This window comes from Nelumbo nucifera, chromosome 8 (genome assembly GCF_055504915.1).
Source record: "Nelumbo nucifera cultivar China Antique chromosome 8, China Antique-T2T, whole genome shotgun sequence".
Taxonomy (NCBI): Eukaryota; Viridiplantae; Streptophyta; class Magnoliopsida; order Proteales; family Nelumbonaceae; genus Nelumbo; species Nelumbo nucifera.
In genome coordinates this window covers 45906672-45928799 of record NC_142656.1, presented here as the reverse complement: position 1 = coordinate 45928799, position 22128 = coordinate 45906672, and the positions used below count along the sequence as shown (strand labels likewise).

The 22128-nt window shown below is 35.2% G+C and overlaps 1 protein-coding gene across 4 annotated transcripts in view; it reads left to right on the top strand.

Annotated features, from left to right (window-relative positions):
* Window positions 1-6557: 6557 nt before the first annotated feature.
* Window positions 6558-22128, top strand: part of LOC104609074 (glycosyltransferase BC10) — a 33089-nt gene continuing 17518 nt past the window's right edge. Inside the window, exons 1-3 of one of the 4 annotated variants that reach the window (XM_088893306.1) lie at window positions 6558-6780; window positions 14008-14122; window positions 19101-19992. In XM_088893306.1, the coding sequence (XP_088749432.1) occupies window positions 19417-19992 (576 nt within the window). In that variant the 5' untranslated portion in view covers window positions 6558-6780; window positions 14008-14122; window positions 19101-19416. Of the gene's footprint in view, window positions 6781-14001; window positions 14123-14264; window positions 14837-19100; window positions 19993-22128 lie in introns of those variants that run through there. The other 3 variants (XM_010275285.3, XM_010275284.3, XM_088893305.1) reach the window with 3 other exon arrangements.

Genomic DNA, 22128 nt, shown 5'->3' with positions numbered 1-22128 from the left:
ATTCTATGTGGACTTATTAGTAATGTGATGGCACATGCCCTACAGCAGTGCACAGTTCTTGCGTGGGTTAGAACTAGGGAAGGTTGACAATGATATAACGAGATGTTGACACTAGCTAGCTAGTATTAATAATTCTTATCAAGTTTATCTATGTTGGCATGGGTATTAATTATTCCATCATTCCTAATCACTCTAATACTATTATTATTATTATTATTAAAAAAAAAAGAAAAAAAAAACTCTACTCCAAAGCCCTAAACCTCTATACCATTTTGGGAAGGCTGAAGTGCAGCGGTTTCTGACTTTCCAAGGTAAATTCCATATGGACAACCTTTGGGCTCAGTTTGGAAGAAGTACAAATACAAATATGTACAATGCAAATACATACAAAATGTAAGATTTTGCACTATACATATTTATATTTGTATTCCTCCCAAACTGAGCCTCGGTAAAAAGTCAAAGTCCAAACGGCTTCTCAGGCCATTTTGAAGGGTTGTTTGCTGTAACCTCTTTAAATAATACGTCTGTTTGGGAGGGTTGAAGTATAACAGCTTCTGGCTTTTCAGGGTAGACCCCAAATGAACACTATAAGTTATGAATTCGGAGAGTCCAAATCAACTGTCCATCAATCATTTTAAGGGTTGTCTGCATCAGTCTATTTAAATAACTTATCTAGAGAGTTTGGATGTGGCTGAACCAACTTAGCTGAATCTTCAGTTCAGCCCTCTCAAAATACACCATAGCTGAATCTTCACATCAACCCTCCCAAACTGCCCTGAGAAGCCATCTTCAGCCCATGATAAACTCGATTCAAGCAATATACTTGGATGATTGCTGTAAGACCTCCAACACCATGTGGTCCTAGATTTCCCTTGGGCACTCCAACTGTATCTTAATTCTTTATGGCCTTGGCAAATGGCTTCACATCAATGCCACTTGCTTTCTAGTTCAATAGAGGTGATCCATTTGGTCATACATCAGCTTCTCTGAATGTATATGATGTTTCATTCCAATCCGTCTCTCTAGTGGAAAATATTTTATTCTGTAAAATTTCAGTTATACTTTTGTCCATTTTGCTATCAAAGTTTTATTTTCTTCCCTTTTTAAATGAAAACAAGTACATCCTTGGATCGACTTGGACTGAGAATTTGTTGAGTTATGAAAGGATCTGTAGCCCTAATTCAGTGGAAAAACTTGAAAATTGGGTTTCTGAATTGCACCTCTATTGCGAATTTCTTGTGTTAATAGAGCTGTTATTAAGGTTCCATTTCTTTGCAGTCCAATTTCATTTGCAACGGTACAAATTAATGTATGGAAGTGTAAATCAAGACGGTGTTTTGTATGGTTTCTGTTTATTTGATAAACGGTGTCATGTCATCACCAAATCAGCATTTATCTTATCATGTCAATTTGTTTTCATAAGTATTGATAAACATTGGTCTTGATTTATGTCCACGTCAACAATTGAGGGAAGTTTCATTTTAACGCTTCTCCCAACGGTTAATCAGTTACTTTATAGTTTATTAAGGGAATGTCAGTTTCTCAATGAATTGAGGGACCCAAGTTTTTCAAAGTTACCTCATCTGCCAGATAAAGATTGTTTTTGGACAGCTTAAATCATTACAAAAAGAGTCCATTCCCATCTTAAGAGGGTTAGACTAGATATAATCTTAAGTTTTAGAATTTTTTTGCATAAATCTTCAATCTTGAATCTGCATTTCCGGCTTACTAATCTAAAATTTTACCATTACATCAAGTATATATATGACAGAAATGCACATACTGATATGGATGAATGGAAAAATCAAAAAGGATAAAATCAAATTTTTGAATGAATCTCAGAGTAACTTTAATAGTAATAAAATCAGAGAAAGTAAACATAGATGGTTTAGTTATGTGCAAAGAAGACCATTAACAACACCTGTACCTATAAGAAAAAGTGATTTATTACAAATTGAAGGGATTAGAAGGACTAACGAAAAACAAAAAGGAGATGGTTAGAAATAGTAATAAATGATTTCAAGCGCCAATCATTTAACAATAGATATGGCACTAATCAGAAGGGACTGATCAGATAAGGCTTGGATGATCATGATGAGATTCCCAAATTTCATTTAGAATTCTAATATATTTTTTTCCACTATCTAATATGATTAAATTGACTAAGGTGGTGTTTGGTAGTGTGTTCATCTCGTGGATGAACCATTTTGGTCCACACCACATGGTGAACTCACCGTTTTGTTGGTCATGGACGGGACTGGTCCACAATATATTGTGGACCGTCCCCACCCACAACCCTAAATCTCGGCCACACTTATATCTCATGATGTGGCTAGTCCACAACATTTCCACATTGTATTTTGATACATACATCTCTTCTATATACTTTTATTTCTTTTTAATTTTTAAATTTTAAAATAATAAATTTTTAATTTTAATTTTTTAATATTTTATAAAAAAAAATAATATTTTTAATGTTAATTCTAGCACAAGCCTGATAGGGCTCATTTTTCACTTTTTTTTTTAATTTATTTAAATAATATTATTTTAAAGTTTTTATCAACAAAATAATATTTTTAAATATTTAAATTATTTTTTATTTTTTAATTATTTTACTATCATTTTTATTAAAATTAATATTTATTTATTAATATTAATTTATCAATGCCTTTTTTCAATATATTTATCATATAAAATACAAAAATTAGACACTTGTAATCGATTGTGTAGATCATTCATAAAATGTATATGAGATACATGGAATCAAAAAGTGTGATGTGGATACACCTACAGAACGCTACTGTGGGTTTGGACTGGTCCAATCCACATTGTTTGTCCACAGTTTCAAAACAACTGTGGACTATAGTATGGTGTGGATTGGTCCCTGCCACAGGGTGTGGTGTGGACTAGTCCACATCCACCAATTTCTCATCCACACTACAGAACACCCCCTAAACTAGTAATGATTTCATCCAATCAAGTTGTTTTATAAATAATGGTTGAATTCTCCTTCTTTCACATTGCTTTTTGTCACAAGTCTCATCCATCACTAGTCCATTAATTTCAAAGTGCTCTTTCAGTGGATGGGTTTTAGTGGAAATGATCTCTGAGTCAAGAAAATGATTTGTTTGGATGTTTCTAAGAGTCAAAACAAATGCACATCTTTTTCCAACATCGGTATCCTTGTTTTTACTACTGTTTAGAACATAACCTAATTAAGTACTTGAAATCTATCGGCCCTAATCTGAATGGAAGCCCCATTTAAAAGTTGAAGATCGCCTACCAAACAAGAACTTGAATGCTTTGAATGATTGATAGCTTGTTTTGGACCGAGTTAGTTGATTGAATGGAATTTGCCTTAGGTTTGCCTTTCAAAAAAAAATCTGAAATAATTTGATTTTGATTTGTATATAATATGAGCCAAGTCGTCATCTGGATAAAATAATGTTTGACATATGTGCATGCATGTATATTAAATATTAAAGAAACTTAGCAACCTAATGGTCTTTGGGTGTCTAAAGCATTATTTTGTATTGACCATACAATTTAGAGGTAGACTTTATCTCGGGTTAGAGCAGACCCGTGATGCGTTTAGACAATTATTTTGATTGGTTCTAGTTTCCATTTGGGACGGCTTTCATGTGGTGGTTTGCAGATTCTGGCTTTATGAGGTGGTCCAATCAGGCAACCTGAAAGCAATAATGTTTGGTAAAAATCTCAAAAATCTTAAAATAGTCATCTTGCAGTTAAAGATATCGGGGTGTATCGGTAGCGTATCGATGGAAAAGATATGACAAAAAAAAAAATTAAAGGGGAAAACAAGTTTTTTTTCCCCGAAATAAGCCTTCTTTCACCCCCCAAATGACTCTAAAACTCCGAACTTCATTCCTAGAGTGTTAGATTTGCAAAAGTTTGCAAGAAACAAATGTCAATCATTAATTTTTAAAGATTTTTCAAATTTTGAAAAAATATGGCAAAAGTAGGTAAAATTTTTCAATCTTTTATAATATCTTGTGATTTCTTTTTTTTTCTTGAATGTTTAATCTTATGTTGATCTGCATTTCTTACATTCAAAATCACAATTTTTTGTGTGTTATTAGTAGAATTATGGAAATTTCATAAAGATATTTGGGGAAAATATAAATTAACAAAAAATTTGAAAATGTAATTTTTTTCTCTGTCTATAAAGACTAAATATGTTTTAGATCTATGGATTTATCTACCATATCCATAGAGCACTTGAAATTTCTTCTTTATTTATTTTTTATTTTTTATATTTCTAGAATTAAAAAATAAATAATAATTAATTATATTTTATCATTTGATCACAACAATTGAATATATTATAATTCTATGGATGATCTATCATATCCACAGACCAATTAAAATTTCTTCTTTAATAATTATTATTTTTATTTTTATATTTTTAGAATTAAAAAATAAATAAATAAATAATTATATTTTATCGCTTGATCACAATAATTGAATATATTATAATTCTATGGATGATCTATCATATCCACAAAGCAATTGAAATTTCTTCTTTAATAAATATTTTTTGAATATATTATATAATGTCTATTTCTTTTATAATTTTTGGAAATGAACAATAATAATAATTATTTAAATAATTATTAATTATATTTTCACATAGAAGTTGTGCCAATGCATGTTTTATGGTTGCATAAGGGAGTTGGTTTTTTCTCACCTCATTAGACATTAAAACTTAAGAATTATAATTTATAAATTATAGTTAAGCATAGGATTTTTATTGAAATTATAATTAGCTATAATATATTTCTTCATAAAACCATTAAAATATATTAATTTAATGTATATACACCATATTGAGGTCTTATATTTAGTGTTGTTGATGTATTTTTATGATTTATTAAAGTATTTATAATATTTCCAAGTGTATCTATGTGTATCTTAGTTTTTCTCCGATATACATACGTATTCAAAATCAAAACGTATCCTGATATATCTCTTAAAATTATTTTTCCGATACACTTAGCGTTACCCATACTTTGAACATTGGTTACACCTTTCTTTTGACTTGTAAGTGCCACACATTATAAAGAACTTGTTTGGTTGGATACATCAACTTTTAATAATAAGATATGACATTTTGCATTGGGTTTTGTGCATTAGGGTGGTGTTTTCTAGAAAAAGAAAAATAAGGTTTCATGCATCTAGGGGAGTTCCCATTTCAATTGTCCCATGTGATACCATGCCTTTTAAACTATGATAAAATGATGTGCCAAAACAACCTAGCTAATCTCTCTATCTCCAAATTCGAAGATCAAGATTATTTTCTTTTCGTTTTTAGGTTTCAGTTCAAGAGAAATTTCATATTCATAATTTAAGCTGAAACGATTAAGCTTTAAGCGTTATGGAAAAAACACCTTTTTTTTAATTTTTTAATGCACAGAAACATGGTTTTGAAAATTGGGACGGAAATGAAACCGCTTTGACCACCGGTTCTGGGGTCAAATGGTCTAAGCGTTCAGTCCAAAGCCCAATTAGATGGTTTTGGGGTCCAAAATCAGATCCGAAGTGATGTGTCCAAATGTTTTCTATAATTTTCTTTTGTATTTTTTTTATATATATGTGTGTTCTCATCTTTTCTAAATTTTTTATTATCATTTAATTGTGACAACAAATGGAATGACACATTTGCCCCAATAGGTTCAATTGTTGACTCACACCAAATAGAAAAACAATTCTATTTTTAAGTTAGTTTTAAATTTGTATTTAATTTCTATGTCACTAAAAATAATTTTTCTTCGTCATTTTTATTTTTCTTTAATATGGTTATTTAATATAGGATTCTATGAAACAATGAAAGTTAATACCCCAAACATAAGACTTAATGAGAGGAAATTGAATGAAAAGAAATATAATAATTCAAATTATAACCTTTGCCCTTATAGTTTAAAATGGATCAAATTCAAAAATAGGATTTAATGAATGTTAATGAGAGTTAATAACTTAAATATAAGAGTTAATGAGGGGGATTTGAATGAATAGAAAAATGTTCATTCAAATTACATTTCTATCCTTACCATTAGAGAGTGACTAAATTAAAAAATTAGGACTTTTAATAGTAGTAGTATAGTATATATAGATAAGCACTCCCAAACTTGGCATTTAGTGGTATTTGTTTGTTTTAAATTTACAATAAATAAATGAATTTATTGTGTATTGGATTTTGTGCCAATTCATTCATTGACCTTGTTTCCCCAGTTTTCAATGCTACAGTTTTGGATCGTTTGATTAATGCGGAGATGGTTGGACCATCTGGTCTGGTCAGACCGTATAACAGTTAGAGCAGTTGGATGTTCCGTTATACGGGATTCCAGCAAGCAACGAGACAGAGAGCCACAATTCAGCGACGCCCGCCGCCTAGGTGTCTAGGTGTGTAGGAGTAGGACATGTTGGGAGGAGACTTCGGAGTTTGGATCCAAGCTGTCTTGTCCTGGCCTCCTGGGTTGAGTTCCATTCGGTGTAGGGTCGGAGAGAGAGATGCACGCACCTGGCGTTGCTTATGACTCGGGTCAAGTCAAGGTTTTAAGAGGAAGAGGGTCTCGCCGTGTGAGGGGGGAAGAAATTTAGCACTAAAAGTGGTCGTGATTTTAAAAGTTATCTTCTCTGTCTCTTCAAAGTTTAGAGAGAGAGAGAGAGAGAGAGAGAGAGAGGTTGGCTGCGATTTTTTCTGCAGATCATAGAGAAGAAGAGGAATTAGATCGATCCATTAGAGATCGTTCCTTGAGACGGGTAATTCAATTAATCTTTTTTAATGTTCAGCAAATAAATCCGTCTGTTCTCTGTTTAATGTGCTTGTCGCCTAAGTATTAGCTTCAGAAACGAAATTCTCTTGCTTTTATTGTCTTCTGAATCTATTTGTGTTTGATTCGGGTGGTGTTCAAATCCGGTGTTTTTTGGGATTATTTTTCTTTTGATGGTTTCTTAATTATGTCTTGACCCTGTTGGTTGTTGTTTTCAATTTATTGAAAGCTTCTAGTTTTCTCGCCTGTTATTATGGTGGAATTGCTTCTCGGTTCTGTCCTTTCTGCGTTTCTTTGTTTCCAAGTTGATTCGATTCCCATGGTGGGGATGGTGATGGGCTGGCTGTAACTCATATTATTCAAAATTTATGATATCGGATTGATGGCTCTGAACTGGAGATTTTACTTTGTAGATAACTCGCCTGAGTTGCATCTAATACATTAAATGTTTAACGTGCAACTTTGCCTGCAAAATCTCAAGAATTGCCACAAATTGATTCTCTACTTCCACGGTAGGATGTGCTAAGAGTTAGGAAAGTTTAACATGAATGCTCCAGAGATATTAAGCTGATGTCCAAGTTCTAGACAACCAAAAGTAAAATGTATTTTTAATTTTAGAAGTGCAATTCAAAAGTAGAGTTGCAAACCTAACCTACAAGGCTGGAAAGATCATGAAAATTGAACTATTACTTTACCTTCTTCTTCTTCTTCTTCAAAAAAAGGAACTATTTTCAAATCAGCCTATGTAGTACCAGAGATTTTCAAACATTTTGATTGTGGAAATGATTTCTTGTTGAGGTTTTGATTTGTTCATTAGTCTTGGTTCTGTAAGGGACTGGATCAATTAATCATCTTAAGTCAAATTTGTATCAAGCTCTTGCAGAAATTTGGAAGATATTGAGAATGAATATTGCTCCCACCTAGAGAGATTGTTCTTTGACCTGACTGATAATTCAAAGTGTTCCTCTTGAAAATTTGGATTGGAATTGACGGAAGATAAGATGCATGGAGGATCTGCAATCTGAAATCTGAAAACTGAAAACCTCTAGTTGTTCCAAATGTTCTGAAAATTGTAACCATATCGCATAATTTTGAAGTGTCTAGGCGATTGTGGGTGACACTGGGGTGCCTAGGTGACGCCTAGGTGATAAGAATTTTATAATATAAAGAACTAACTTTTGGCTAGTTCCTTAGTTTTATATACCATATATCATGTATATTAATTGAAAAAAAATAGCAATTCTCTTTATTAAGAACATTTTCCTCTAAAAATATGGCAAATCATCACATCTAAAAGATAAAAATCTTTTACATATATTAATTTCATCATTTTCAAAAATAATACTACTGTAATAAGTATTTAATAGAGCAGTTTCATATCAATTAGCATTTAGGGAAGGTTATTAACTTTATATGATAAATATCCAAGATGGAAAGTAAAATAGAAAACAACATGGATTGAATATCTGTTTTATTTGTAAACTGAATTTGAGAGCAAGAAGAGAACAGAATTAAGGGTGTCAAAAATAGTTGATCCCCACCCCAAAGAGCCTCTTTTATATTTAAGAGATAAAAGATATGTACAATTACAATAATGCCCTTACAAGGCTGAAAGATAAAAAGAACAAATAAAATAATAAGAATATTATACTGTACAACAAGGACTATTCTAATAATGTACATCAAGATATATCTTCACACCCCCTCATACTGATGGGTAGACATCAACATCATTTTGCCCACTAGAATGAGGTGTCGACTTTTAGTCATGGCCTTGGTGAAGATGTTGGCAATCTGCATGTGAGAGGCTACATGAGGAAGAGATATAGAGCTTGCAACAAGAAGGTCTCTAATAAAGTGATAGGCCACCATGATATATTTAGTCCTCTCATGGAAGACAGGATTAGATGCGATCTTGATAGTATTGGTGTTGTTTGCATACAGAGGGATAGGAGTAGGAAGTTGAGTACTAAGATCCATGAAAAGAGACTTCAACCAAACGATCTCGCTACAGGCAGAATACATAGCTCTATACTCAGCTTCAGTAGAAGACTTGGAGACAGTTTGCTGTTTCTTACACTTCTAGGAGATGAGAGAGTCACCCATGAAGACGCACCACCCAATAGTGGATCGACGAGTGTCAGGGAACTAGCCCAATCGGCATCAGCATAAACCCTCAATTGTATGGATGATGAGGAAGAGAAAAGTAGTCCTTGAGAGGTTGTTTCTAACATAACGGATGATGTGGCGAACAATAGTCATATGAGGTTGCCGCGGGGCAAAAACAAATTGATTGACGACCTGAATAGCATGTGAAATATCAGGCCGGGTCATAGTGAGATAGATCAGAGAGCCAACATGTTGACGGTACAAAGTAGCATTAGGAAGAATTAGGCCTTCGGATTTAGACAGCTTTACATTTAGCTTCAGAGGGGTATCAATATGTTTCTCATCAGTAATTCTATCTAATTTGACGAGATCAGAGGTGTATTTTTGCTGACAAATGAAATACCCTCGACTGCTACGACAGACCTCCAAACCCAAGAAGGGGGCCCAGGTCCTTCATGTGAAAGGAGTTATGAAGTAAGGACTTCAGCTCACAAGTGCCATCATGATCATCCCCAGTTAAAAGCATGTCATCAACATAATAGGAGGATAGTGATACCCTGGGGTCTTCTCTTAACAAAGAGAGAGTAGTTAGAGGAACTCTGATTATACCCAGTTGCAACAACAACATCCTGGAAGCGCTCAAACCAAGCCATGGGTGCTTGCTTCAGACCATATAGGGACTTCTTTAGGTGACAGACACATGAAGAATCACTGCAATATCCAGGTGGAGGCTTCATGTAGACTGTCTCCTTCAGTTCACCATGAAGAAAAGCATTCTTCACGTCTAGTTGGTAGATAGTCCAGGAATGAACAACAGATATGGCTAGAAGAGTCTGAACTATGGTGATCTTAGCAACCGGGGCAAAAGTTTCTTCATAATCAATCTCATATTCCTAACTGTATCCTTGGGAAACTAACTGGGCCTTATATCGATCAAGGGAACCATCTGACTTCAGTTTGATCGTATAGACCCAACGACTTCCAACAATAGAAGCATCTAGAGGAGCTGACACAAGATCCCAAGTTTCATTCTCATGGAGGGCTTGAATTTCGATATCCATGGCTTCTTTCCACCTAGAACTTCTAGTGGCTTGCTGATAAGATCTAGGGATATCTGTGGAAGAAAGTACAACAAAAAAGGAACTATGGTTTGAAGGAAAACCATAGTGGTCAAGGGGTCGAGAAATACGAGTAGAATGACGAATTGGAATAACAGAACTACCATTTGAAATAGGAGGATCTTGGGTCAACGTGTCACTTACAAGGGGTACAGACATGGTTCAAAGTATCCATGCGCCTCTGTGTATCGACAAAAGCGTATTGGTACTTTGAACCACGCGGAAATATGTTTTTTTTTCAAAATTTGGTTTTTGGGGAGTTTAATACCTATATTTTTCATTAGAAAATAGTGGGGTCGCGAAACACCTATAAACAGGCATATCGGGACCCAAGGGGGGTTGTAGGTGCAGGAGCTGGGGCACATAGCCACTTGTAGGGGTGTCAACGGTATTTGAAAATTTAATTTCGAATTCGAGATTCGACATAATTGAATCAAATTCGGATAATTCAAATATCTAATCGGTCAAATTCGGATATCCTGTTCAAACCGAATAGCTAATCGGATTCGAATTCGGATATGACCTGATTCGATTCGATAAATATCCAAATTCGACCGATTATTTAATTCTTATATATAATATATAAAATTTTTAAATGTTTTATATAATTTATATCATAGTTTTCAAGGCGCCAAGGCGAGGCTAGGCGACCATGGCCTAGGCGCCTAGCCCTCACCTAGGCGATGAAATTTAAAAATAAGAAACCGATGGATTTCTACCCCTTCTGAACTAGTTTTTTTGGTTTTATGTATTCTGCACTTATTTTTTTGCTTATGTTTCTTGATGAGAACAATTATTAAAATAAAATAAGAAAATGAAGAAAAGTAAGGGGCGGAGCCCCTATTTTAGACCCAAAAAAGCTGGTTAAAAAAATATTAAAATAAAAGAAAAAATATGAAGAAGAAAAGAAGGGGCTCTGCCCCTGTTTCAGACACCAATGATGAGAACAAAAAAAAATTTGAAGAATGCAAGAAGTTAAGAACAAAAGAAGGGGGCGGAGCCCCTGTTCTAGATCTAGAAAAGTTGGTGAAAAAAAACTAAAATAAAAGAAGAATATGGTGAATAAAAGAAGGGACAAAGCCCCTGTTTCAGACACCAATAATGAGGGAAAAAAACTAAAAACACGCAAGAAATTTAAGAACAAAAGAAGGGGGCAGAGCCCCTGTTTTAATCCAATAATATGATTCAAACGAAGAAAGAAGAATGGTTTTAGTTCAACAAAAAGAGGAGAAAAATGGGGTGTAACCACTGTTTTAAATCAGTGGAAGAAGAGAACAAAACGAAGGAGGAAACTGATTAACTCACCTGGACTTAGAGGACTGTGTCGGAACGATGGAGGCCTGTTGTTTTCTCCTCTTCCTTAGTTCGATTCTTTTGTCAAAGTGAAACCCTTGCGATTATTTTGTTTTTACTTCCAACAAAAACATGATTACATGCAACAATTCCTATTATAAAAACTAAAACCAACCAATAAAATATTATATATTTATATTTAGTTTTATTTAATAAATATTTTATATTATATATGTGTTTCAGGCCCCTAAGCATGCACCTAATACAAATTTTCTTGGCGTTTAGGCAAGGTGCTCTTTGAAAAGCACCTAGTCGCCTAGGTGACGCCTTGACAACTATGATTTATATATATAATAATTAAATTATATAAATAATTTATATAAATAAAATATTTATTTTATATATTTCTTAATGACCTAAAATAATTAATTCTTCAAATTCGAATCGAATCGAATAGTCAATCGGATTCGAATTCGGATATTGCTTGATCTGATTCAAATTCGATTCGTTTACACCCTTAGCCGCTTGCGGGTGAAGACGAGAAAATCTCTCTCAATCGAGGAAGTAGTAGTGTTGTCTGAATCAAAGTCTTGCAAAATAGAGATGGAAGGAGCGAACAATCTAGCAATCCCAACAAAGAATGAAATATGTTTAAGAAACACAACATTCCGGGAAATCCGAATACGACGAATAGCATGGTCATAACATAAAAATCCTTTGTGGTTAGGACTATATCCCACAAAGGTACACATAGCAGATTGAGTAGTTAATTTAGATCATTCACGAACAGGAAGATGTACAAAACAAAGGCAACCAAAAACATGAAGACTAGAGAAACCTAGGGGATGACCAAAAAGTTTTTGGAAGGGAGAATTGTTGCGGAGAACAGAGGAAGGAAGATAGTTGATCAAATACACGACTGTACTGGCTGCTTCTACCTAAAACGAAGTTGGAGTATGGGATTCCTATAGTAATGTCCGCACAACACTGAGGATATGTCCATTCTTCCGTTTAGGTACACCATTCTGTTGTGGAGTGTTTGGGCAGCTACATTGAGACTGAATTCCATAACTCCTCAAGTAGTTCCGAAAGTTTCCATCTGTACATTCTCCCCCTGAATTTGAGCAGAGTATAGTCACATTGCACTTGAAGCAATTTTGCACCATAGTATGAAATAATTTAAATGTGCCAAAGACCTTTGATTTGTGCAGTAGAAAATAAATCCAAGTATATCTGGTACAATCATCTATAAACAATACAAAGTAATTGTATCCCAATCGTGAAGTAATAGAAGTAGACCAAACATCACTATGTATTATCTCAAAAGGTTTAGTGGCATGTTCAAAAGTGTGAAGAAATGGTAAAACATGACTTTTACTCAAACAACACGCAATGCAAGAGACATCAAAAGTATGAATAGGAGGAATTTTATTCTTAACCAAACCAGAGTCAAACAAAAGCTTTAATTTTTGAGAATATGGATGACCCAATCGTTTATCCCATAAATCCCAAATATTATTTCTATAACTCAATAGAGAATCAGACAAAGAAGAACTAAGAAAAGCCGAGGATGCTCCTGATTGAGACTTCTCAAACTCCAGCGCAAATAGACAGCCCAGCCTACGCCCCTTCCTTTTCACCTTCCCAGTGTATCGGTCCTGTATCAAGCAATCATCATGAGAAAACGTGAGAACATTTCCTTCATCAACAAGTTGGCCAACAAAAATCAGATTAGTAGTAAGGTTGGGTACTAAGAGGGTTTTGGAGAGGGAAGGATTTGCGTGGATTTGCGTGAGTTTTAGTGGATGGATTTGCGTAATTAAGGTAGGCTCCTGTCATATGATTGGTGGCACCTGAATTTATAATCCAAGCATGTGAAGGGGAAGAACAATATGCAAAGAACTTACTAGACAAGCCAATAGCAGAGAAAGCAGAGGAAATAGCAGAAGATACAAATTACCGAATCTTTTCTTCATCCATAACACCAGTTGAACCACCTTTCACTAAAGAATCACCCTTGGTGGATACAATGTTAGTTGCCTGTCCATCTGTTACTGGATAGGCCTGGGGCTGAGTCTTTTTTTGAGAACCCTTAGCTGCTCGGACTGGACAGTTTGGAATGATGTGACCATATTGCTTGCAATAGGTGCACACATTCTTCTTCTTACAGTGAGATGCAATGTGTCCAAAACCCTTACACTCATAGCACTGAGTTTTGGAGAAGTCCTTGGAGGTTGACTTCTTACCTCCATGAGCAACAAAGGCTGTTCCCATCCCAACTCCAATCATCTTCCCATCAAATCCAACTGCAGTGAGAAGCCTAGTCTCTTCTCTCAGAAGTTCCCCTAAAATAGAATCCAGATCTGGAAGTGTTCCCCTACTCAGAATGTTGGACCTGATTATCTCATATTCAAGTCCAAGTCTCATCAAGAATTGAGTTACCTTCCTCTTCTCAAAGTGTTTCTAGAGATATTTCACACACTATGCTAGGTCCGAGGGTTCAATATGGATAATTTCATATTCAGCCTACAAATCAAGAAAACTTGAATAATATTCTTGTATCCTTTTATCTCCTTGGCTGTAGGCAAATATTTTTTATTCTATCTGGTACTGTTTAGATACGTTGGACTGTTGATAAACTTTTTCCAGATACGAGTACATCTCATAAGCTGTTTTCATTCTCCTCATAGGTACAGATATATGATAATCAATAGAACTCAGAATCCAAGAAACAAGCTTACTGTTATCCAACTTCCATTATTGTAAAGCCTTGGCCTCGATCTCACTTGGTTTAGTGATAGTTCCATTCAGGTATCCTTCTAAACCTTTCCCTTCAACATAAAAGTCAAAATGGAACATCCACATCCCATAATTCTGTTCATTCATCTTCACCGGAATAATATCCCCTCTGTTTGAAGCCATTACAACAAGAAAATAACAGAAAATGGGGTTCGGAAGAAGTCTAAAGGAACTAGACTGAAGTAAAAACTGATCAAAACGAGTGATGTAAACAGTAATCGAATCCAAGAGAGTCAAAAAACTGAGAAAAGAAGCCCCTTGCTTTCATTGGAGATTGTCCAAGATCCAGTAGAAGAAGAAAACTGGATACACAGTCCAGAAAAGGAAAGTCTGGATGCAGCTGCCTAGAAAAGAAGTTTAGATCTCTCTCAAAACTTCACGGATCTCAATGAAACTTACAGAGTATGTTGAGAAGGGCTAGGCGACAACTCCTTTTAAATCTTACTGCAAACAGATGTCAAACGAGAGAGATCCAATGAAGTCTCTCTTTCTAGATGTGCAGAAAGCAGAAAAATGGTTCCTGGAAAGATCAAGATAGTCCAGGACCAATCGGTAGAGATGCAAGTTCTCAACAGATCAAGAAAACAAGATGGATCAGAAAAAAAAGGATCAAAGGGCAACCTGCTTTGATACCATGTAAACTGAACTAAGAGCAAGAAGAGAACAGAATTAAGGGTGTCAAGAATAGTTGACCTCCACCCAAAGAGCCTCTTTTATATTAAAGAGGTAAAAGATATGTACAGTTACAAGAATGCCCTTACAGGGCTGAAAGATAAAAAGAACAAATAAAATAATAAGAATATTATACTGTACAACAAGGACTATTCTAATAATGCACATCAAGATATATCTGCACAATTTAATTAGAGAGTGAGAACAGAAAAAAAATAGAACCTCTTTATACTTCTATTCTCTTTCCTCTTTTTTTCTTTCTTTCTTTTTCCCTTCTCAAAACCCTTTGATCTTTTAAATTTCAGTAGTAAAACATTAAAACAAAGTATAAATGATATATATAACATATAATAAAATGTATTAACACACATATTAATAAGATACAACAATATAAATGATATTATATAAGGTGCCTGCCTTGTCATTTTTGTTGCCTAGGTGACACTTTGACAACTATACCATAGTAATCATAAGATCATTTCTTTTTATTTTTTTGAAAGGTAAGGTAAAACTTATATTAAAACATCACACAAGTATTACATCAGCTCCCAAGCCAACAATAAATTTGGCCGGAAAAGCTGAACAAACTACAGATTACAACTTCCAAATGGAATGTCATCTTAGCAACTCAGATACATTTATATTCTTAAATTCAGCATTCACAAAAATCCAGGAAACTAGCTTACAAACAGTAAGTTAATAAGGTCCTCTGAACTCTTCACTTTGTTATTGAAAATCCTATGTTTCTTTCAGCCCAGAATCCAGATGGACCACAAAACAGCAGCAGGGACAGCTTGCCACACAATCTTTCCTTTTTTCTTCAAACCTTGAACATTCCAGCTGCACAGCAACTCCTTGACTGAATTTGGCATAACCCAGCTCAGCCCAGCAACCTTGAGAAAATGATTCCAAACCTTAGATGTGACAGTACAGTGGAGACTAAGATGGTCAGTGGTTTCAGGTGCTAGACCACAAAGACCACAAGACTGATCCAGGATTTTCAACCTCCTTTTCTCCAGATTTGTTCTTGTGAGACACTTGTCCAAGGCCATTGCCCAAACTAGGAAGTTCACTTTTGAAGGAGGAACAGGATTCCAAATCTGCTTCCAAGGAAAATCAGAAACACCATGTCTGCTTAACTTTGAGGCCAGAGATCTAACAAGCAACCATCACTACTCCATTTCCAAACCCACTCATCTTCCTTGCTGTAGATAACATCCTGTCTCTGTAACAGATTCAGCAGCTCCACTACTTCACATATTTCCCAATCAAACAGATCTCTTCTGAAAAGGGGAGCCCAGATTATAGAATTTTCAGATAAGGTATAAGAATCAGCCACCGATACCTCTTGATTAGATGCACATTGATAGAGGAAAGACCTCTGCCAAGGAGCAGTACAAGCACCAAGTGTCCTTCTAGAATTTAATCCCGTCCCCTCTCCCAATCTTAAGGATCACCCCATCAAAGAAATAGGGAAGACATTTCATAATTCCCTTCCATACAGAACAAACCCAACTTAGGAGGGGATCATGAGAGTACCAATCCCCCCAGTTCACACCAAATTTGGCAGCTATAAGGCTTCTCCACCATGCATTCCTTTCAGTACCAAATCTCCAGATCCACTTGTTAAGGAGGGCTGTGTTAAGTACTTTTAGCTTCCTGATTCCCTGTCCCCCTTCTTCAATGGGCAGACAAACTTGATCCCACTTAATGAGGTGGATTTTCTTTTCTTCTTCCCAAATTCTCCACAAAATTTCTTTGAAGACTTTCAATTTTCTTGGCAGTCTTATCTAGGAGTGGGAAGAGGGATAGATAATAAGTGGGTAGATTAGATAAAGTACTTTTAATGAGGGCCACTCTGCCCCCTACTGAAAGATACTTAGCTTTCCATGAAGAGAGCTTTCTTTCTAACCTCTCAATCACAGGGTCCCATACTACAGCCGAGTTACATTTTACCCCCAAAGGGAGGCCCAGATACTTAAGAGGAAGGGGCTCCACTTTGCATGCCAACACTTCAGCACAGTTCTCCAAATTAGCCACTTGACCCACTGGGCTTATCATGCTTTTACTCAAATTGACCTTAAGGCCTGAAATCACTTCAAACCAACACAGAATTCCAAGTAACACCTCTAACTTCTCAGGAACTGCATCAAGGAAACAAAGTGTGTCGTCTGCAAACTGGAGAATGTTAACTTTTTCTTCCCCCCGGAGCAATTGCAAACCTCTCCCAAAGTCCAGCCTCAGCAGCCCTTCTGGAAAATTGGGTAAGGATTTCCATTAAACAAATGAAGAGGAGGGGGGACAGGGGATCACCCTGTCTCAGGTCTCTAGTGCTTTAAAAAAAAACCAGCAGCCTTTTCCAGAATAGAGAATTTAGATGAAGAAATGCAAACTTTGATCCAATTTCTCCACTTCTGGCCAAAATTCATCTTTTCCAGCACCAAGTCCAGACACCTCCAGTTCACATGATCATAAACTTTTTCAATTTCTAATTTGCAGATTAGGTCAGGGGAGCCTTCTCTTCTTCTTGAGTCAACAAGTTCATTGTCAATAAGGACTGAGTCAAGCATCTGCCTTCCCAGAACAAAAGCATACTGATTGCTTGAGATCACACTACTCATGACTCCTTTCATTCTTTCAGCCAACACTTTCTCCAAGATTTTGTAGAAACTATTCAAGAGGCTTATAGGTCTGAAATTTTTTAAATTTGTAGCTCCATCTACCTTTGGGATTAGAGTAACAAAGGTGGCATTTAGGCTTCTTTGCATAGAAGAATTCTCATGAAAAGCCTGAAAAACATTCATTACATCTTGCTTAATAAACTCCCGGCAACTAGTATAGAAGAGATTTGTCAGCCCATCGGGTCCCGGAGACTTTTCATTTTCCAACATACTAACTGCAGCCTTCACTTCCTCCTCTGTGAAGGGTCTCTCAAGCCACTGCTTTTGATCATCACTCAGGTGCTTGAATGGAGTGTAGAAACCTGTAGCAATCTGCTTAATTTCAGTCATCGATTCTCCCAAATTTCCATCCCATTCCAGCTTACTTATTGCATAAGACCTATTCCGAGCATCTGCCATTTTGTGGAATAAATGAGTATTTCTGTCCCCTGATTTTAGCCATCAAATTATAGCTCTCTGCCTCCATTTAATTTTACAAACTTATCAAAAAGTTTCTATATATATATATATAAGTGATTATATCCTACTCTTAATCCAAATCAACGATATATGTACTTAAAACAATAGAATTTACCACTTTTACAATAGATGTTTACGATGATATAATCAAGTTTGACTTGAAAGTCAAATAATCTACATTCAATGGCTCTTTATCCTACATATGATGGAAAATAAACTCATTATATGGTTTTAAATAACATAAATAAATCAATTCCTAGTAAGGTCTTTAAAACAAGTCACTCTTGAGAAAACTAAACATAAACAAAACAAAATGACAAAGTGGAGAACTAGTTCTTAATTGAATTGATTTAAATGGCAGGAATGGTATAAATCATAAGATTTATGAATCAAATCTTTGGGTTCAAAGAAAACATTGTAAGATTTTTATAGAAAAGGATTCAGACATAAGATTTGAATGAAACCCTCGGCGTTCATGATTCAAATCATGAATTGTATTGTAAATCGTAAGACTTTGACAAAAATACTTCCATGTTATAAACCAACAGTTTCCAAGAACCAGTTCTTTGACAAATTAGAGAGAAGTGTCTATCACCATGTTGACATGGAAATTTTTGCTAGGAATAGTTCCCCACTTGTTGACAGGAGATACTTTTACTGCTTTTTGTCCCTCAAATTGGACATGCTTCATGTCAAAGTTTGGTATAAAAAAATGATAATGGTCATATCATCAATCAAAATACTCTTACCACCAACTCCACCTTGTATTTGCACAGGGTAACATTCAATACGATAGATAAAAGAAAATTTGTATTAAAAGTAAAAAAAGTGGCTAATTACACCTAATACAATCTATATTACCTGGATAAGGCAAGAACACTGCTAGATATGGTATCAGATACAAAATGGTGGTGGTGGTTGAATAAATTTGAATAACAGGGAGCAATATTTATAACAATAGATGGGATTAGCTCAATATTTCTTGAGAGAATTTCGAGGTTCCTAATTCCTCTTGCCTGAACCTGTAAAGGAAATTATTCATCTTGGGTTTCAAGTTTTTGCAGGAAAAGCCATCTAGAATAAAAATTTATTAGTTGTGATTAAGATGATTTCATGCTTTCCAATTTTTTAAGTAGAATATGAAGTTCATTATGGTTGTTCTCTTTGTTTCCTTGTAGGTTATTTTCAAGTTGCAACCTGCAAGGCTATGCATTGATTACAAATCCAAATTTTGAAGCTCTATTTACTCAGAATTGATGAATTTCATTGTTCTTGAATCTTTTGACAGAGGAGATACATATTTCATGGATTATATCAGGAAGTAACTGAATCTGACTTCATATGTTGCAAACACTAAAGTGCTTTGCTGTATCCATTTCATTGTCATATTTGATAAGGCTACCTTTGTAGGTAAATAAGTATTGCCATGCCGTTTGTTTGGAAAATCAGAGTAAAAGTTTTATGAAATCATAGTTGCATAGGAATTTCTTGAGCATGATGAAGGCCATATTGAGGACTAGGGCAGAAGAAGAAGAGGTAGACAAGCTTACGAGTTCTCCAATCACAAGCAAGGACTTGTCATTTAGACTTGTGAAGGTTGTCACTTTTTTAGTTATATTTGTCTCTGGTATGGTTTTAGGATTGGCAGCAACTGCACACGTAACTCGATATTTTACTTCCTCACACCATGAACTATTCTTTTCTCCAATTCATGTCGCACAAGTATCCCATGAGGAGGATTGTTTAAGCATAACAAAGTACAAAAAGGAAGAGGATTGCTTGAACCTGAAGAGTTTTATTAACCCAGGGCATTTGACACATAGCATGACAGATGATGAGCTTTTGTGGAGGGCTTCATTGGTGCCGAAGAAAGAGGTCTATCCATACAAGAGAGTTCCCAAGGTGGCCTTCATGTTTTTGACACGTGGACCCTTGCCACTTTCACCATTATGGGATCGATTTTTCCAGGGCCATGAAAATTTGTTTTCCGTTTATGTTCATGCACTTCCTGGATATGAACTTAATGTCTCCAGGTCATCTGCTTTCTATGGCCGCCAGATCCCAAGTCAGGTGTGCTTTATTTCCTCCTTAAGCATGCTTACTTATAATTCTCTCGATATTAACAGGTGAAAATCTCCTGGTTACAGTGCACTGCTGATAAAAAAAATCCTGGTTACACAAGTGTCTTGGCATTGTTCTTGTATAGGTTTTCACTCTTTTTTTTTTTGGGGGGGGGGGTTGTTGTTTATGTTCTTACCCTTTTCTACTGAGTGGGTCTAGAACAACAAGGACTTGGTCACCACCACTAATGAACTCAAAACTTGTCTAGCTAAGTGACACACACACAATGCAGAGGTTACCTGAGCTCAAGTCATCTTCAACTCAGAAAAGTGTTCTCCCAATTACATGGGGTAGGCTACATGAATCCTCTTTCCCCAAACACCTAAGAAATCGAACATTGAAAGCGACTCACTTTCTATTTCCTAATCAGCTCTTAAAAATTCTAAAAATGGCTTCTTAACCCATTAAAACTATTGATAGGTTATTATTGTAATCAATGTAATGGTAGCCTAATCATTTTATTGTAATTAATTATATTTTCAATAATTGTTATTGTAATTAATTTTTTCTTATGTTTAAATTGTGGCATTAATTCTTGACATATTTTCTTTATTTTCTTAAAGAGTATTATAGCCACTGAATAAGTACTTTTTCATAAAGGTTAATTCATGTATTTACACCACTCATTCACTACTGTTTTATTCCCAACAACTATAAAAAATCGTAATTTTAGTATTTCATTTATGTGATTTATCAGAAAATCAAGTAACTTAGAATAGGGCTGGGTCTAACAATTTATTAAATCCAGGCATAGATTTAGAAATCCTTCTTAATAAGATACACCAACCCAAGAAGAGAGTAAAGAAATACATGTAAAGGGACATTATCAAAATTAGTAATGTTCATAACATGATGATCGAAACATATAATAGGTTGCCTATCGAAAAAAATAAAATAAAATAAAACATCTAACAAGAACTTACACATGCATCAACAATAACTAGATAAAGATGGTAAGGATGGTAGGTTGGTTATCCCTATGCTAGTTCTCTATACAATTGAAAGGATTCAAATTAGTAGAACTCAAGCCTGTTCCCATAGCATCTTCATCCTTCAATAATGGAAGGTGCATAGAGCTTTAAAGAAAATAATGGATCCTAGAGCCTGCTCCCATGTTTTAATCCTTTGGGATAAGAGAAAAACTTGGAGTTAGAGAATGAAAAGAGAAATTTAGTATTTCATTAGGGATAGTGTTTCGATTTAGAAGTGAGAAGCAATAAGGATTCCTAAGAATAGAATATGTTTAGATTTTCTAAAACGTAGGGATCTTTTTTTTTTTTTTTTTGAGTGGGGAGTATTTAAGAATATCAAAATTATTATGGAGTCTGCTGAGAATAAATTTAAGAAAAAAAGGGCATGCAACCTGGCTGCACCCCAAGGTGGGAAAGTTTACCTTTCATCTTTAAAATTCGAAGTGAAAAATGACATGAATTGTACTAGTACTAATGGTTGAGTCATTTAGAAAACTCTAAATGACCTACGAATCTTCCAAGGGGCAAAGTTACAAGGGGCCCATAAAAGGTCCTGATATGTTATCCTTCCCTTTTCTACTCTTAGAAGAAAAACTAGCATGAAAGCTCTAGCAGTTGGAGTTATTTATCACTTATTCTTGAGGTGTATTAGGTTTGACTTAGTTTTAGGCCATCACCTCTGCTCTCAAACAGTCTCCCTCCCCAATCGGCCTGGAGTATAATTCAATGAATTTGCCCTTGTCATCTCTAAATACACCTCCTATACTTGAGCATCCTGGATTACCCAAACTGCTACCGTCGAACTTTAATTTTACAAACCCTCTATCTAGTGGAGTCCATTGATGATTAACAGCTGTTTTATAAACAGAAGAGTCCACCACTTCCTTCCAATTCCTCAGTGGGTCATTTGATGAGATGCTTTAGAAACTTTACAAGCATTTCAGCCAACGCACCAATCTTATTTTAATTGTTTCAATGACATCTTCTTTATTTCTTTCTTTTTCTAAGAATATCCTTGCATTTCTCTCCTCCCATACTGTCCAAAGAATGGCAGTTCTTATACATCCTGACATCGGCCTCCCTCTCTTCTTTGGCCAATTAAAGGTATTTGTGG